This window comes from Budorcas taxicolor, chromosome 2 (genome assembly GCF_023091745.1).
Source record: "Budorcas taxicolor isolate Tak-1 chromosome 2, Takin1.1, whole genome shotgun sequence".
NCBI lineage: Eukaryota > Metazoa > Chordata > Mammalia > Artiodactyla > Bovidae > Budorcas > Budorcas taxicolor.
In genome coordinates, this window is record NC_068911.1 from 41,189,960 (window position 1) to 41,208,354 (window position 18,395).

At 64.3% G+C, this 18,395-nt stretch overlaps 1 protein-coding gene across 3 annotated transcripts; it reads right to left on the reverse strand.

Moving 5' to 3' along the window:
* Positions 1 to 360: 360 nt before the first annotated feature.
* On the reverse strand, positions 361 to 17,794 carry TRAF7 (TNF receptor associated factor 7). 3 transcript variants are annotated; one of them, XM_052662462.1, is made up of 21 exons: positions 17,708 to 17,794; positions 10,471 to 10,586; positions 10,153 to 10,210; positions 8,606 to 8,697; positions 5,938 to 6,054; positions 5,439 to 5,531; positions 5,264 to 5,297; positions 4,548 to 4,731; positions 4,308 to 4,442; positions 3,492 to 3,709; positions 3,342 to 3,415; positions 3,118 to 3,166; positions 2,916 to 3,043; positions 2,638 to 2,720; positions 1,999 to 2,038; positions 1,761 to 1,877; positions 1,562 to 1,684; positions 1,309 to 1,428; positions 1,090 to 1,221; positions 887 to 1,006; positions 361 to 720 (listed from the first exon to the last, which is right to left on the reverse strand). In XM_052662462.1, the coding sequence occupies exons 2-21, from the start codon at positions 10,546 to 10,548 to the stop codon at positions 706 to 708; spliced, it is 2,010 nt and encodes a 669-aa protein (XP_052518422.1). In that variant the 5' UTR covers positions 10,549 to 10,586; positions 17,708 to 17,794; the 3' UTR covers positions 361 to 705. The 3 variants fall into 3 exon arrangements, with proteins under 3 accessions (XP_052518422.1, XP_052518428.1, XP_052518416.1); XM_052662468.1 differs by lacking the exon at positions 17,708 to 17,794 and adding an exon at positions 12,612 to 12,831 and having other exon boundaries at positions 4,314 to 4,442; XM_052662456.1 differs by lacking the exon at positions 17,708 to 17,794 and adding an exon at positions 12,612 to 12,830.
* Positions 17,795 to 18,395: the final 601 nt, after the last annotated feature.

The window sequence follows — 18,395 nt, forward strand, 5'->3', positions numbered from 1 at the left end:
CTAACACGTCCCCAGGTGGGTGGACCTGGGCATCCGCCTGGCCTCTCTGCAGTGGGTGGCCCAGACCAGGGCTAGCAGGTGGGGAGGGGGGTCCGGGCAGGGAGCTACTGTCAGCTGTCAATAAACAGCAGAAAACAGAGCTGCCTGGCTTGTTTTTTGGTGGGGGGTTGCATATTGGGGTGGGGGCCTTGCCTGTTCCTGGCAGGGGGAAGCAGCCACCAACAGGACCACATCCTGGGGTTGTCAACAGGCACCTCTGTGGTCCCTGCCCAGCTTCCCTCCCGCTGGCCAGTGCCTATGCCCCCGCAGCATGCTCAGGTGTCCCCCATCCCTGAGGACCATCCCCACTCAGAACCACAGTCTGTGCAACTTTTATTTCAATCAAGAAGTAATCAAATCTATGTACAGTCTAAAAACAGTGTAGAAAAGGTGAGTAAAAAGGCCCACAGTCCATCTGGAGTGAGGATGGAGGTGGGGCTGGCGAGCGTCGTACCTGGCACCCAGACGGGCTGGGCACTGTCCTGGCAGTGACGGTGCCAGGGCCAAGCAGAGGGAGGCTCACTGGGCACAGGGCAGGGAGGGTACTGCCTGCCTGGCTGAGTCCCCACAGGGCAGGCAGAGACCCCAAGACCAGTCACGCGGCCCACTGGACTTAGACAGGCCTAGGTCAGGCCCAGAGGAAGCCGAGAGCCGGCGTGCATTCTGTTAGCAAGTCCACACCTGCAGGGGGAAGACTCCATTTCAAGTGCCACTTTGGCCATGCGGCCCCCAAGCCAGCTGCCATCCAGACCCGCCCCCAGCTGCCCGGGCTGCCAGCTCCCACCCGCCTCCCTCGCTCCCACTTCCCCACGCAGCCCCTGTGGATGGCCTGAGCCATGGTGCTGACCTTCACAGTGCTGTCCACGGCTCCGGAAAAGAGCCGGCCCCGGGACACGGCCAGTGCGGTCACACTGCCCTGGTGACGCAGCAGAGTCTGCGTGCAGATCATGTTGTCCATACTCCAGACCTGGGGACACACGGGACATGAGGACCGCCCAGGCCTGGCACCCGCCCTGAGCTGCCCCCTCCAGGCACTCGGCCATCTCGTACCCTGAGAGACCGGTCATAGGATGCACTGAAGACTTTGGTCTGGTCTGGCGTCGAGATGACTGCCAGGGCGTACACGGTACCAACATGGCCCGTCAGGGTCCGCACCTGCTCCTTAGACTCGATGTCCCATACCTGGGGGGCGGCACCGGCAGGTCAGAGGCACAGATGGGGGCAGACAGGGACCCAGAGTCAGACACCGACCCCTGCGTTTGCTCTTACATGGATGAGGTTCTCGTAGGTGCCACAGACGATGTGGTGATTGGTCACGGCAATAGAGTAGACACTGCCGCCCGACGTCTGCAGGACGTGGATGCAGTCAAGGGTCCGGATGTCCCAGATCTACGGGCAAGCGCGGGCCACTTGGTCCCCGGCCAGGCCGCCCACTCACGACGCAGAGTGCATGTGAGGGTCTCCCTGTGCCGGCCCGGTGGGGGCAGGGCAGACAGAGCTGGTTCGGGGTCGGGGGGCCCACCTTGATTGTCTGGTAGGAGCCGCTGTACAGGTAGCTCTGGGCGGCCACCAGGGCTCGCACCCAGTGGTTGAGACCGGTGAGCTCCTTCTTCAGCTTCAACTCGGTGCCCACGATGTCCCAGACCTGTGGGAGTGGCCATGAGCGCAGGCCAGAGGGGCACGCACTGGCACCGGCATGCACACACACCGCCCGGCCTGACCTTGATGGCCTTCAGGGAGCCGCTGAAGAGCATGTTGTGTGATGACACCAGTGTGCACACCGGGTTGTCGTGGGCCCGGATCGTGTTCACTTTCTGTAGGTTCTGGATGTCCCATACCTGGTGGGAGACAGGCGCGAAGCCTGAGGCCCTGCTGAGCCCAGGCCCCAGTGGCACAGAGTGCCTGGGGCTCTCAGGCATGCGTGGGGCCCGACCCCGCCAGCCCGCTGACCCCACTCACAATGATGGTGCAGTCGGCCGAGCCACTGTACAGCTTGCATCTGGGGAAGCAAAGCCAGGGTGTCAGAGCGCAAGACAGCAACCCTGCTGACACCGCCCTGGCCGGGCCAAGAGAGCACTGGCCACCGGAAACCAGAGGCCTGGGCTGTTGTTAGGACCACTACAGCTTCCTTGAGCCCAGCGTCGGTCTTCCCACCTCAGCGAGAGGACCTTGGACACGCCTGCCTGGCAAGCGTCTGACAGCTGAGCCGGGAGGTAATTACCCTCGTTAGCACTGCTGGCAGTCAAGCTGTTGCTTCCTGTGCGCCAGCATCTCACACGCACACACACACACGCCCACAGCACACAGCCTCATGACACGTGCCAGGAAGGACGGTCTACAAGGGGCACTCTGGGCTAGGGGGTGGCTGGGCCTGCCTCCCCTCCAGTCCTGCCTGTCCTTGGCCACCTGAGGCTCTCCGGGGTCAGGGCTCTGCTCAGGGAACACACAGCGTCAGAGGCAGAAGCCCCACGTACTGCCACCCATGACTCGGCCCTGCTCAGGGTCCCAGGAGTGGCAGACAAAGTCACGCTACGACACATGCAGCCACAGTCCACGTGGGCCCTGTGCTCAGTGGACACACATGCGCCCTGGACTCACCCCTGGATGCAAAGGGCCAGCACGATGCCGTCATGGCCCTCCAGAGTCTTCTGGCACTTGTAGGTGGTACACGTGTCCCACACCTGCAGAAACCAGGGTCAGGCCAGATCCCAGCAGGACCAGCCTAGTGGCAAGGGACACTATGGCACGAATGATGTGAGCATGGGGGAGCAGAGAAAGCCCTGTCCATGGGCAGGCCTGGAGCTGGCAGAGTTTGGCGTGCCGTGCCCAGCCCTGCTGCTCCAGGCTGCCCGGGCCCTGGGCAGGCCCCTACCCACCTTGATGGTCTTGTCAGAGGAGCCGCTGAAGAGCAAGTCCCCCATGGAGTAGACACAGAGACACCAGACGGGGCCCTGGTGGCCCACAAATGTTCCCTTGCATTTGAAGATCTGCTGTGGGTCATAGGCTGCAGAGACAGGAGGTATGAGGGGTCTGGGGGCCTGGGGACCACGGGGCGGGTGGCAGGGGGCCCACACTCACAGCCGAGGATGCCCATGTTCAGCCGCGCGTTGATGTGGGACAGCTCGTCCTGTGGGGCCAAGAGCAGAGCAGAGTGTGGGGTGGGTGGGGCCCCAATGGCCTTTCCTACCCAGGCAAGGGCCCCCAGCACAGACATCTAATACTGAGTGGGAACAGGCCTCCTGCTGGGACCCACCCCACCTGCTCCCAGTACCCGGCCCCGCCCGTGGCCCCTGCCCGCTCACGTTCAACATGGATGCATCCCTCCGGAACTCCATGAGGTCCTCGCTGAGTTTGCTCTGGTTTTCGTCCAGGACATCTGAGCAGCAGGGCAGGGGGTGTCAGGGACCCAAAGGCAGGGCTGAACCCCTGCGCCCCCTGGGCTGGGCTCTTACCGAACTTGAGCTCCAGGCTCTTCTCCAGCTGGTCGATCTTCTCCGAGAGCTTGCCCAGCATGGAGCGCAGGAAGGCGATCTCCTGGTCCTTCTGGGCCAGCGCCACATGCATCTCATGGAAGCGGTCATCTGTCTGCTGCAGGAACTCCTTCAGGCCCTCAAAGCGGCACGTCTCCAAGTGCGTCTCGTACGTGTCCTGGTTCCCGATGAACGTGCACCTGGAAGGACGGGACAGCTGTCCTGCCCACCTGCCCGCCAGGTGGGCCCTTCCCTCTGCCTCTCCAGCCCAAAGAGTCTCCCACAAATCCCACTTCTATGCCGGGCCACTGCCCTGAGCATAGCCACTCGCCCACCACCTGTCCTGCCTCCCCCAGCAATCCAGCCACTGCACTCCGGCCCAGAGCTCCTCCAGGGCCCGCTCCCCCTCACTGGCTTCCACCCCGAAGAGCCAGCTGCCGCCTCCTCTGCCGGCCCCTCTCCCCTCTGCCCTCAACTCGCTGCTGCTGGTCCAACTGCCGGAACCCCTCTCCCAAGTCCAGGCCCGGCTTGTGCCCTCGCATGCATCAGTCCCCAGCTCCCCGAGCGCTGTGTCCCCATGGGGCTCGGGTCTCCTCCTCGGCACCTGTACCTCAGTTTGTAATTACAGAGTCGACGGTGTGGCTCCCGCTAAGGCCGTCTCCCCAGTGCCCGGTACTCAGGCGGATCTCAGCCAAGGTTTGCTGAAGGAGGGACCGTGAATGCCAGCCCAGGCCTGCCGCCCCCCGCCCGCCCGCCCCCGCCCAGGGCGGCCCCTTGCGCCCACCCCCGCCCACTCACCCGTACTTGGAGTGGGGACACTTGATGTGCTCGCACTCCTTGAGGTGAGCCTCCAGGTTCATCTTGAGGAGGGGTGGACAGCTGGGGTTGTTGGGGCAGCGCACAGGCCTGTAGTCACAGCTGCCCTCGTGGTCCCTGGAGGGGTGGCCGGGCGGCACGGCATGGGGGCTGAGTCCCCAGAGGCCCCAGCTCTCGGGGGCCCCAGGGGGGCGGGGACTGGGGGCAGACGGGGGCCCTTACTTTCGAGTGCTAAGCTTGATGGTGAAGGGGCACCCTCGGGGGTCCACCTCGAAGACGGAGGGCTTCCCGCCCCCCGCCACCCGACAGCCGTGCCTGCAGTGGATGAAGAGCTCGCCAATCTGCTCGGCCACCGCGATGTTGTTCACCACCACCGTCAGCTTGGCGTTGTCCACGGGGCACTTCTCTAGGGGGGAGGGCACGCTGACCCCACAGCCTGCCCAGCCAACCCCGCCCCGGGGAGAGCATGCCTGGTGGGTGGCGGGCCTGGAGCCTGCTCCCCTGCCGGGTGGGCTGAGCCTACACCGGGGGCCTTATCCCCTCGTCTACCTTCCCCTCTGGGGCTCCCAGAACAGGAAGGGACACTCGGCTGGGCCACCAGGGATGACCACTGGGTGAGCGGTGGCAACAGAGGCCTTTTAGTGGACCCAGGAGTCTGGAGGAGTGCCGGGGGGCTTGGGACAGAGCGTGGAAAGGGCCAGCGGCTAAGGCCTGAGTCTGCAAGGCCGGCAGCCCTGACAGCGGGCGCTGCACCCAGGGGTCTCGCCCACGCCTGCTGCAGGGAGGCCCTGAGCCTGGCCTGAGCACTGGCCCCGGGAACTGCCGGTGGCAGAGGACTAGGGGGCTCCATCAGAGCTGGGCCCCGGGCGGACCTCCCCAGAGGGACTTCCCCACCGCTGGGGACCTGGGTGGCCAGGCCTGGGCTGAGAGGGTCCTACCTGACTTCAAGGCGCATCTTCGGCAGAAGGTGTGCTGTGGGGACAACGGGCAGGTGGGGGCGCGGCCGCAGGGACCCCACCCCTCGCCCACTGCAGAGGGCACGTGCTGGGCGGCCAGACCGGGCGCCCCACGGTTCGGGGCTCCCGGAGCACACAGGCCGGGAGGGCAGCTCACCCCACACGTGGTGATCACGGGGTCCTTGAACACACTGCAGCAGAGCTGGCAGCACAGCTTCACCGAGGGCTGCTCGGCGAACACCAGCGGCTCCTGGGGCCAAGCAGGGCGGGGTGAGGGGCCCCGGGGCTGCGGGCACCCAGCTCCCCGTCCCGCCGGCCGGGCTGCCCTCCTGGGGCGAGAGCACCTCGGCCGCGGTGTGTCCTGAGGAGAGCCTGCTGAGGCCTAGGGCTCGAGGGGACTCACACGTGGAGAGGCCCTCTAGCTGTGCCCACCCTCACCCTAGGACGCAGACCAGAAGGAGCCCCAGGTGAGCCCTCCCTTTCCTGCCAAAAGCTGGTCCTTGGGCAGCCCCTGGAACTGGGAGTGAGAAGAACGTGCCTGGGGGACCCAGCCTGGGCCCCCGAGTCCCCGATGTGGACCTGTGTGGATAGGGGGCCTGAGGGGAAGGGGCCCCCACTGCCCAGCCCAGGGAGGGGCCCCCACCAGCCACACCTACCGGCTCCTCCTCCTCCTCTGGCAGCGAGAACGTGGAGCGGAGGGACATGCTAGACTCGGAGTGCAGGGAGCGCACGGAGATGGCCGAGTCGGAGCGGCGAGGCGTGCTGATGGGGGGCTGCGGGCAGGGGGGCGACCATCAGCCGGCGAGAGGGCCGGGCCCGGACCCCCAGCCCAGCGGGTGCCCGCCCAGTCCCCAGCGTGCCGAGGGCGCGAAGCTGGCCCCGCAGTCCTGGCCCTGCAGTCGGGACTGCCGCTCACATCTGCCAACTTTCTTTGTGTAAATGGAGAGACTTCCTGCTATTCAATTCTACGAGGACGCGCTCGGCCTGCTTCCTGCTTCCCGTGAGGGAATGTGGGCCACAGAAGGGGCACCTCCACCAGCCAATCCTAACGTGGGGGCGGCCACAGCCCCCAGACTGCCAGAGGGAGGGGCTGGAAGGCTGGCTGTGGGGCTCCAGGGGCCCAGGGGCCGTCCTGCCTGGGGACAGTAGCCCAGGCCAGGGAGGCTCCCAGGGGAGGGTGGACACCCCCACCAAACCCCAGCCCAGCTTCTGAGAGCAGGGGGAGGGGCACAGGTGCTGGACTCTGTCTGAGCCCCCAGAGACACAGAGAGGGGTGTGCCAGGACAAGGGGCACCGTCCCTTCTTTCCCTCAGGGGCCAGAGTTCTCCAGGAGAGATCCTACGAGAGCAACTGCTCCAGTCACTCCCATGCTCCTCTCTCACTCTCCTGAAGCCTCATTCAAGAGCCATAAACCGCCTGCCTCCATGCCCAGCCCACCAGCCCCTCTGGGCCCAGCTGCCTCCTTCCAAGCCGCGGGGGGTGCTCGGACTGTTGGAAGGGTCCCCTCCCCACCAGCCCGAGGCACGAAACCCCTGTGGGCCCAGGGAGGCTGGCCGGGTAGTGCCAGGGCCCGGCTTCCTGGAGTGCAGGCGGCAGAGATCCATGTGCCCAGCGAGCCCACAGACAGGCACCTCCCTCACCAGGGCAGCACCCAGCAGCCCAAGTGGCACGTTTGCATGGAAACGCCACGTGAGGAGCGAGAGGGGAAAGTCAGAGGAAGTGAGTCAAACCATCCCCAGGGCAGCAATGGAAACCAGAGGGCAAGAACAGGTCCAGGCGGGAGCGGGGCCAAGCGCGTGGGCTGGCTGGGCTCTCTCTCCCTGGCCACCTGCCTGCTGTGGGGACCCCACTCCGCCTGAGTGCAGGGGCAGCTGCAGGCCTGGGCCGGGGGCAGGGCCTGGGAAGGCCTGGCTCCTCAGGGCCAGCAGCGGGCGTGGCTGGGGGCCTGGCAGCCGAAGACTTGGCATCCAGGTGGCCGTGGCTCAGGGCCCTCACAGCACGCGCCCACATCCCGAAGCTGCCGAAACCCAAGGATTTCAGACACCACAGGGGATCCACTGTCCTCACGGCCCAGCTGGGCAAGCGGGCCTACTGCTTCCAGCCTTGCTCCATGAACACGTCACGGGCCCTGGGCATGTCACAGGCCCTGGACACGTCACAGGCGCTAGACACGTCACAGGCCCCGGACACGTCACAGGACCCAGGCATGTTACAGGCGCCAGACACGTTACAGGCCCCAGACACGTCACAGGCCCCGGACACGTCACAGGACCCAGGCATGTCACAGGCCTCAAGACATGTCACAGGCGCCAGACACATCACAGGCCCCGGACAAGTCACAGGCCCCAGGCATGTCACAGGCCTCAGACACGTCACAGGAGCCAGACATATCACAGGTCCCGGGCACATCACAGGCCCTGGGCACGTCATGGACCCCAGATACAGAGGCAGGCAGAGCCCAGGGGAGGGGGTGAGTGCTTGGGGAGGGCCTAGTGCCGTTCTGGGCACATGAGTGTGTTTTTTGAATAATTAGAAATACTTTTTTCTCTCTATTAAACAGAAAACAAAGGTTGGCCACTGAGGAGTAAGCCTGGGTGCTGGGGGGCTAGCAGGCCTGGCCAGCTGGCCAGAGGGACGTCCAAGGGAAAGCAGAGGCAGCCCAGAGAAGTGGGCGAGGGTGAAGGCCTGAGGCTGACTGTGCCCCATGCCCGCTACCCGGGCCCACCTTTGCTTCCCCCTGCAGCCCCAGAGCCTAGCGAGGGGCCAGTGGGCAGACTGGCAGGGAATGGCCACTGTGACCCTGGCCCCACTGCCTGGGCTCCAGCCAGCTCCAACTCTGCCCCAAACCCCTAAATCGGTAACCCCCACCAGGGCCTGTCCACACTTCCCTACCTGCTGACTCCTGTCTCTGGTCAGGACCCCCAGGCTCAGGGCCCCTGCCTGCACCCGGCAACCCCCACACATAGCCTCCACTCAGTAGAAGAGAAAGCTTCAAAGATGGGGATCAGACTTGGTCACGCTCCTGAATGAACCTTCCGTGGCTCCCACCACCCCCACATGACGGAGTCAAACACCCAGACCTGCGGACGCTGCACCCCCCAGCCCGGCTGCCCCTTGCCCCTCTGGAAACCCAGCCATAGGGGCCCAGGTCTCGGGGTGTCGCTGCGCTGGACCCCTGCCTCACCACTCTCTCCACCCTCACCCCTGAGCTCAAGGCGCTCCCTGCAGCTCCTCCCGGGCCCCGGGCCCCGGGCCCTGGGAGGGAGGGCCTGGCGAGAGTGAGGCCCGCTCCCAAGGGCAGAGAGAAGCATGGCGCAGACCTACCATGCTGTCCTCCTCGTCCCGCGGGGAGTAGGCCAGGGAGCTGGAGGAAGAGGGTGTCCTGCGGTGCTGTTTGTATGTGCTGGTCCCATCGGCTGCAAAGAGAAAGGACCACGGTGGGCCGTACAGGGAGGCCGGACCGCCAGGGCGGGCTGCGGACGCCCCTGCTCGTGGGCCAGGCGGGGGCTGCCCCGGACAGCCCCAGCACTGAGCCTAGAAGCCCCCTGCCCCAGCCCTGCCGCACCCAGGCAGAAAGGTCTGCAGCCCCTCAGCTGGTACAGCAGCCTGGTGGTCCAGGCCCCTCTCCGCCCACGTCCTCCTGCCTGTCACCCCAGCTACCCAGAGAAGGCACTGGTCAGGGGTCCACGTGGGAACAGGGGTTCCCCTCTGAGTTGCCGCAGGCAGCAGCCGGAGGCACACAGTGGCCCCCACTGGTCTCCGGCCCAGCCGGGCCCAAACGTCACAACAGCCCCCAAGGCATGGGTGCACAATCCAGGCTTCAGTGGGCTGCCCTGTGAGTGGCCGTGGGTCCCTGCCTGTAATCAGACAGCCTGGGCAGGGCAGCTGGTCAGGCCTGGTCGCTGACTCTGCCCCACCTCAACACTGAGGGGGTACTGGGTGGAACAGGCCCCGTCTGCCTCTGCCTGGGAGCTCTCCTCCGCCAGGGCAGTGTGCCCTGCAGCTTCTAAAGGCAGATGAGAAACCAGGGACCCAAGAGACGCGGGTAGGGGGGGATGCGTATTTGCTTTTCCCTCAGAAAGGAACATCTGAGGAAAAAAAGAGGGCTCTTTCAGAGCCCCCCGGGGCAGGGGGTCACTCGGCAGGAGAAAGGAGCCTGGGTGAGCAGACGTATGCAGTGGGCTGGGGGCCCCGCCACCAAGTGTATCCAGAGAAAACCCTGGAGAAGCAGCTAAAACACTACTTTAATTAGCAGCTGGTGCACCCTGAGGTGGGGCTTCCCACCAGCTCAGTGGTAAAGAACCTGCCTACATGCAGGAGCCATAGCAGACATGGGTTCAAACTCTGGGTGGGGAAGACCCCGTGGAGGAGGGCACCGCAACCCACTCCAGTGCCCTTGCCTGGAGAATCCCAAGGACAGAGGAGCCTGGTGGGCTACAGTCCATGGGGTCATGGAGTCGGACACGGCTGAGGCGACTTAGCACGCACGCGTGTACTGCGAGGAGGGCAGAGCCCTGAAGAGGCAGAAGGACGAGCAGTCCTGCCCGGAGGGGCCACGTGCAGTCTCCAGGGAGACACGAAGGCGCAGCCTCCTCCCCACCTCCCGGACACATCACGCTGGGGGCTCCCCAAGGGGCCGGACTCCAGGAAGGAGCCCAGGAGTCTGTCCTGCCACTGTCCCCGAGCCTGACCCTAAGAGCCTGGGCTGGGATGAGTCAGGGGTCACTTGATCAGGGATGGGGTGTGACGTGGTGCCCACTCAGAGAGGCGGCAGGCAGGGCTCCGCGAGGAGGTGCAGGGGGACCTGGGGGCAGGCAGCGGGATGGCGGACTGCCTCCCCGGCCCAGGCTGGTCTGGGCTCCCGGGCTCACCTTTTGTGATGGTGGTGACAGCTGAAAAGGCGGGCCCAAAGGTGGTTTCCATTCTGGTCTGGAGAGAGAATGAATGTGACTCGGCCCCGACCCCACAGAGGATGTGGACACACACGTGGATATGGGCTGACATACTGTCCCACTAAGGACCCCGCGTGCACACACACTCCCAGACACACCAATCACACACATGGCACGGCCCACCCGAGGGACCTCCAGGGACGGACTGGGTGTTCTGGAAAGCCCCCCGGGGCCCTGGGTGTGTGGGATGGGCACAGGGCGTGCCCAGAGGTGACCCTCCCCGGGGTTGGCCCTCACCCCCGCGGTGTCTGGGGTGGGAAGGTTGCTCGGCCCCCCAGAGAAGCGGTTGTAGCGGGCGCCCTTGCCCGAGCTCATGCTCTAGAGCGGCATCCAGGCTCCTCGGGTGGCGTCCCCTGTGGGCAGAACACAGACACGGGGCTCCAGACGGCGGCCCAGGCCCCGCTCGTTGGCAGGGCTGCTCCGGCTGGCCTGGCTCGACCACCAATCCCAACAAGGGTGGGCTCCTGCGGTTGAGGCCCTCTCCCCTCCTGCCCGCCCCAGGTGTGGACAGGCCGGAGGAAAGGAGGCGGCCAGGGGGTAGGCGGCAGGAGCTGGTGCTCAGTCCCACCTTGCTCCAAGGCTTAGCCCTTGGGAAAAGCCTGCCAGCTCTGCCCCCCAACCCGCCCCCTCACTCCTGCTCTGTCTGCTCCTCGGGGGCCAAGGTCAGGATGCCGCTGGGACCAAGGCTGGGCCAGCCTCAGGCTGTTTACCCGCCAGGGCAGGTGTGGCCACGCCCCAGGAGACCTGTTGGGTGGTGCCCCACCCCTCACCAGCCGCACCACACATAGAAAGCCCCTTCAGACAGGAGAGGAGCGCAGAGCTTGGGCTCTTGATAGTGTACAGGTCACCCACCCCAGGAACAGCGTGACTCTGCTCGCCCCCCAGGGTAACTCAGTCTCAAGGGCTGGGGTAAGCAGGTAGCAGGGAGACAGTGCTGTGGGCATCACCCCCGGTTTCTGGGGACTCCCACCCGATAAGAGAGGAGCTAGGGTGGGCCCAGGGAGAGCTAGCCAGGCCTGGGTGTAAGCAGACCCCGTCAGCCGCCCACAGAGGATGTGCCCTCCAGGAGGGCATCTCCACTCCTAAGATAGTGCCCACCCTGACGGGGCCATCTGATGTGAAGAACTGACTCACTGGAAAAGACTCTAATGCTGGGAAAGATAGAAGGCAGGAGGAGAAAGGGGCGGCAGAGGATGATGGTTGGATGGGATCACCGACTCCATGGACGTGAGTTTGAGTAAGCTCCGGGAGTTGGTGATGGACAGGGAGGCCTGGCCTGCTGCAGTCCATGGGGTTGCAAAGAGTCAGACACGACTGACTGAACTGAACTGATCTGAGGTGGCCATATCAGCAGACCCCACCCCCCCAGAGCGGTGTGCCTGACGTCAGGACCTGCTGAGTCTGCAGCCAGGAACACCACGTCCCCCACGGCGGTCAGCTGTGTTGAGAGCCCTGCACAGGGAGGAAGGCCACACGCCCAGGCCCTATCACCAGGCCCACATGAGCTCTGCACCTTGGGAGACCTCCAGCAGCCTCCCCTGGACACGAACCACGGGCTCATCACCTGGCGCCCGGCCCAGGCATCACACCAGCATCAGGAACTGCTCTTCCCACGCTGCGGGGCAGGCAGGGGCCCACCCGGTGGTCTGGGGGTCTTGCAGGACCCTGAGGCTCCAGGGGGGACAACCCAGCCCCCCACGAGAAGGTGGGAAATGCTCTATGCCCCCCATGTGAGTCCAGCAGACAGCAAGGCACAGTCCAGTTGGTTCTGGCACTTTCCACACCAGGCCCTCCTGACCTGGCCCATCCAGCGACAACCATGTCCCCCACAACGGCCAAGCAGTGTGTCCTGGGGCCCAACCGGGCAGGACAGCAGGGAGGGGTTGGCTCTAAAGCTCTCCTTACTTCTCCCCAGCTGCACCCCTCCCAAGACCACCTCTTGCCACTGGCCCAAGTTTTGAGACTCAGGCCTTGACACAGGGGCTCTAAGCCCCCACAGGTGGCACTGCCATGAGGCACCTCGCCCGCCTGCAGGGCTCTGAGTGCCTGAGAGGGTTCCCCAGAGGTTAGCCAAAGCCTCCCCCTCCTGCCTGCTGCTGGCCCTGCTGTGACTCAAAGTGCTTGCCCCCCCACCCAACGCCCCTCTCTGTGGCTTGTTCTCTAGGGTTAACAGGGGCTCTGGAAGCCCACCTCCAGCGCCCCTGTGGGTCTCCCTGTTAAGAAGGAAGTCCTGGGGGCTGCCCTGCTAGGAGTAAGGCCACTGGGCCGTGGCTGCGTGAGGCCCAGCCAGCGCCAGCACTCAACCCATCCGCGCGAAGCGCTCCACCCCTTTGGGGAAACCCGCGGCTGGCTCTGGGAGGCCGCCGGCTGACACTGACCTGGATTTTACAATCATCTGCTCCCTCCGCTGCAAGCTCTCCGGGGCCACGAGGCCAGCTGCTGGCTGCAGAGAGCAGCGCCCACGGTCCGGGCGGCCGTGACCCTGGCAGGCGCTTGCCCCCGGGCCGCAGCCAGCCTGCCCGCCCCCTCCGGGGTGCCGGTTGCCTGAGCGCCTGTTGCGGCGGCTGTCTGGCTGTCCCGCTCCGAAGTGAAGTAAACAGAAAGGCACGCAGGACTTGCAGGCAACATGCAAATCAGCCGGAAAGTCCCCAGACAGCCAATAGGGTCAGGCGGGGCGAAGACACAGGACCCGGCAGGGGACGGACGGGACAGGACTGGCCCCGTGAGCCGGGCTGAGAGAGGGAAGGACGGAGGGAATCACTTCCCGGTTCACGGGGTTCAGTGCACCGCCCCGGCCCTGGATGATGGGGGACCTTGGTCGTCCCGCCCACCCGTGCACCCTGGACGGTGGGGGTACTCTGGCCACCTGGTCCACCCGTGCGCCCTGGATAGTGGGAGGACCCTGTCTGTTCCGTCTACCCACGCGCCCTGGATGGTGGGGGGAACCCTTCCGCCCCACCCACTCACGCACCCTGGAAGGTGTGCGGGGGCGGGAGGGAGGGGACTGTTGCCCCGCCCACCTGCTCGCCCCGCCCACCAGGAACGCTGAGATTGCATCCAGAGCTTCTTGGAATTGACCGAGATGCCACCCGGCCCGCCCTCACACTGGCCCCCCAGGGGCTGCATTTCGTAATAACAGTCCTCCCTAGTATCCTCTTCCTGGAGGCCAAAACCCCAGGAACGCAAGAGCACAGCTCAGCACTCCGCGGGCTGGGGCTCCCTGGAGGCCAGCCTGGGGTGTGTGCCCTGGCCCTGGGGCAGGAGGCCCCTTCCCCACCCCACAGTCAGCCTGAGGCTCATACACAGGCAGGACGTTGTTAACAGAGACTGAAACAGACTCCTCACCCACGCCAGAACCTGGCCCTTGATAAACTGGGAAAAGCTGTGGGCTGGCAGACCAAGGAGACCCCACCCGGTGTGGGGGAGGGCCAGAAGCGTTCCCCCTCACCCTTCCTCCTTCCCGGCCAAGGCACCTCAGCACAGTCTGGGGGCTGGATTCAGAGATCTTATCCCTGAGAAAGGCCCCAGTCCTGATGGAAATGGGGTGTCCACCTGGGGTGAGGCTGGAGGGCCGGGAGACCAAGAACAGCCCCGCCCCTGCCTTGCCTGAGCTGAGGTCAACACCCTGGGGTCCCTGGCCACCCACACCCATGTCTAAGGGTCTCCTGGGGCCTGGGGTGCACTTACTGCCCAATGAGGAACTAGAAGTTCGCCCCAAATGCCCCAGCGCCTGAACTTCTCCATCCACCCGGCTTCAGGAAAGCCCCCCGCCCACTCCTCTGATCAGCCCCCTTGGGAGGGAGCCCAAAGGGATCTGATGGGGCGTCCCCTTCAGGAGTGTGGGACATGATGCCCCTTCCCCTCGGGAAATACCCAGAGGGCTGTGGGGGCAGCCATGGTCAGTGGGGTGGCCAGACGAGGCTGAGATCTGCCTCCAGACAGCTGCTCTGACAGCCCGAGCAGGGGGCGTGCTCAGGTCCCCCGAACAGCACGTGCTGAGCCAGCAGGGGGTGGACTGGCCTCTAAACGCCATCAAGCCACACACTTGATGCTGACTGCCCCAGGGAGGGGAGTGGGTGGCTCCGAGGAGCTCCGAGGAGCTCTGTGTGCAGCCTTGGCCTCACCTGTAGATCACACAGCCCCAGGTAAGTCCTGCCCCGGGGCCCCCTGGCCCAAGCCCAGGCCAGGCTGCCAAGTCCTATAGAGACAGGCCCGGTTGCCATAGCAAAGCTACACACACTTCCCATCACTGTTCCCTGTGTCTCCTTAATATGCTTTTTCCATCCCAGACAGGCAGGCTGTGACTGTCAGGGGTCCCCTCAGACCCCAGCGCACCCTGGTCTGGGGCCTGCCCAGCTACCTTCCCTCCCAGCGCTCAGCCCAGGCCTTTGCCCTCTCCTCTCCATCCTGCCCCTGGCACCCACAGCCCAGACTCTGGAGGTTTCAGAGCTGCCGAAGACACCTGCTGTGGCCTGCCCTCCCCAGGGCTCTGCCCCCTTGCCTCCTCCACCCAGCCTCCTGGCCTTTCCTGTCCAGGGGCAGCCTCTCCAGCTTGGCCATCCCTCCTGCACCACAGCCCAGCCTTAACCTCTACTTGGCAATGGAAATGCCTTCCCATCCCCACCTGCCCTGGGGGGCCAGCCTCATCCCCCCAATCTTTTCTTCCCCATATCTGAGGACCATGTATGAAGTCAGGGCCTGGCCCAGCCTGGGGGACAGCGCAGGGAAAGAATGTGCTGGAAAGAGGTGGGATTCATCCTCCTCTCTCAGTGTCCAGCTGCAGAGCCGCTTTTTCCTGCCCACACCCTCCCTCCACCTCAGGGCCCAGCCAAGCCCCAATGGCTGTCCTAAATCAGGGGGTCTAAACTCGTGGAGACAGGCCCGGGGCCTCGACCTAAGAGCCAAGTGGCTGGTAGTCCCTGGGCCCCGTGTGCACCTTCAGGCTCCCCTGGCCGTTGTCTCATTGCTCCCTGTGTGGCTTCTGTCTCCTGGGTTTCCTCCTTCTTGCTTCCCAATGGAAGTCGGGAAGGGCATGCAGGCCCTGGGCCAGATCTGGGTCTGGAGGTGACCAGCTCAGCCCTCGGGCACACCCCTCCAGTCCTGGTTTCTGCTGGGCTGCTCCTCCTTGCTCCTGGGGGCTGCTGGAAATGTCCATCCCCCAAAAGACTTTCAGACAGCCCACTTCCTCCTGCCCAGGCGGCTAAGGGCTAGGTGTGCACAGTGACGTCAGCACCAGCCCCACCTGACTCGACACTCCCCTGGGGAGTGACCATCTCTTCTGACTCAGGGCTAGCACACGGGGACACTGAGGACACCAGCTGAGAGGGATTGGTGGGTCCATCTTCATGAGTCCCCCCGCGTGAGCCAGCGAGAGGCCTGAAATGCTGGGTGCCCACCCACGAGTGCCAGGCTCGGGGAGACCTGAGTTCAAACCCCACCTCTGCCACTTGGCAAGTGTGCAACTTCGGGCAAGCTGTGTGCCTGCCTAGTCCTCAGGTTTCTTCACCCGTTAAATGGACTGGCTACACCCAAGTCTAGAAAGAACTGTGAGAGATGCATGTGAGTTAGCAACGAAGGCTCCACTGACATCAGCTCCTTCTTGAGAACTGAAAACAGAAGCTGCAAGGTCACTGCAGGCACAGCCAGCCAGCAAGAGGTCAGGGCCGAGGCTGACCAAAGTCCTATTCCTTCTGCTTCCTCTGTGGCGGCCAGCAAACCAAGGGGCCCCACCTTGCAGGTAAACCAGCCCCTCCCCAAGCCAGCAAGAGGCTGGATCATCGTGTCTGGGCAGCCAAAGCCTCCAAAGTGGCTCAGGCCCTTCAGCCACATCCTCCTCCATTTCCCAAACTGCCTATTCCTTTGTCCAGCCAACTGGCCAAGATTCACACCCGACTCTGGAGAAGCCAGGAGCCGGGGTGGGGGGAGCAGGCGGAGAGGAGGCAGAGGGTCAGAAGTACCACTGAGCTGCTCAACCTGCCAGAGGCACTTTTCTGGGGGTTCCTGTCCGCCCTTGGGCAATACTGAAGACTGTGGTCTTTTCCATTTGTTTCCAGAGAGGTCACGACACACAACCATAGTGGAGTCACTCCACAGAGAACCTCAGCTCAAGCTCCTCCTTCCTGGCTGGGCTCTTATCAGCCAGGTAGCCCACAGCCCGGCTCTCCCTGCTCCGAGGGAGGAGGGTCTGGCTTCCTGGAGGCAGTGCTGTTATAGCATGCAGACACCTTGAGACACAGGGACTCGGGTTTCCACAGAGAAGCTTGGATGCCCAGAGCAGTACAAGGAGGGGGTTTACGACAAAGAGAAGAGATGTGCGAAGGGAGAGGCCCAAAGAAATGAAATGTGGAAGAGAGATGCCACATGCTTGCCAAAGGCTGGGGGTGGGCAGCCCCCAGGAGAGGGGGCCTGCGTGTAGATGAGGAGAGGTCTGAGGGATGGGAGAAGGGGACACTGATGAGCAGCGCAAAGCTCTAAAGCAAGGGACATAGCACAGTGGGGTGGAAACCCTCCCCCTGCAAGATCAGGACCCCAGACTCAGCCCCAGCTGACCGTCCTGACCTGGTTCAAGACAACCTGGCCCAGGCAGCCAAACCCAAGTGAGGATTAGAAGAGGAACCGAGCCGCCCCCCCCCCCCCCCAATCCTACCTGACGCCTACTCTCCTGTGCTCCGAGTTCCCCAACAGCCTCCCTTGTGAGCACCACGCAGCCTCCATCCTGCACTCTGGCCTGGCCTTACCACTTCACCTCTCACCCCATCGCCAGAACCCGCTGGCATCCTCTGAGCTTTCTCATCCTGGGCCTTTGCAGTCCTTTTTCTCTGCCCAGCACGCTTTTCCAGCAACTTCCCAGGACAGGCTGCATGCTGGAGGTGCCCCTCCTCAAGCCTGTCTCTTTCTCAACGCCCTGCTTCTTTCCGTTTTTCATAGCACCTGTCACAGATCCCCATGACTATGTCTGTGTATTGTGGGGGACCCCCGATCACCGGTTCTGAAAAGAGAGGACGCTTGGAAATGGCTGGAGACATTTTTGGTTGTCACACCGGGGGCGAGGGAGGCTACTGGCATCTGGTGGGTGGAGCCCAGAGATAGTGATCAACACACTACAAGGCACAGCGGGCAATGACGATGGGCACGAAGTGCCAAGAGGGGCGAGGCTGAAAAATCCTCCTCGAGAAGAGTACAGGAGAACTGGGATCTCGCTCTCCGCAGTCTCCCCGCGCCTGTTACAGTGCTGGGCACCCGGCGGCGAACCGTAAACGGAGGAAGAAGCGAATAAAGAAAAGAATGGAGGACAGGAGCAAGCGATGGCCCAGCTGACAGACAGACAAACGCACGGACGAGGGAAACTCCGGCGCGCCTGAGCCCCGCCCCCCAGGCCCGAACCCTTCCCGGGGCCCCAAACGCCGGGCCCCTCGCTCCACCGCGCGGACCGAAGGCGCGAGCTCCGGACCCGGCACGCCGCGCGGACACTCACCCGCCCGTGGACGCTCGAGAACGGGAGCACCACCCTCCCGCCTCATCGTGGCCCCTCGGCCGCCGGCCGGGGAAGGGAAGGGCCGCTCGAGCCGGAAGCGCGCCGGCGCGCTGCCCGCCGGGAACTGTAGTTCCCCAGCTCTCGGGGCCCCAGGCGGCCGCCTTCCCCTCGGCTCTTCAGGAACTACGACTTCCGGCGGCTTCTACGTCGCAGGGATGGATTGGTGGCTTCGGAATCACTCTATGTTGCAGGTCGGGCTCTGATTGGCTGGGTGTATCCGTCAGTCACAGCTAGGTTCAATGGCCTCTGCAAAAGGGTGGGGCTTAAGAGGTCGGGTGCTAGAGCCTGCTCCCGAAAAAGATGCCAGGGCTCGGTTGGTGGAGACAGGAAGAGTAGAAAGAAGAGCGTATCAGTGGTGACGGGGGCGGATACTTCCTCCGGGATTGCCCAATCGCAGAGTTGGGACAGTTTCTATAAATGCTTGAGTTTCGCGGACCAGCGGTCTTTTAGGATCAAGCACGCGGTGGGGGATGTCGCTCTAAGTTCCCAGTGCTGCATTTTGGAGGGCGGGATCCTGGACCGGCGCAGCCTGGGGAGGTGCCCCAAACTTGTTGGCCAACCTGGCCTCCGGGCTCCTCCGTCAGCTCGAGTCCCCACGTTGGTCTTTAGCTCTCTACGCCCGTCTACT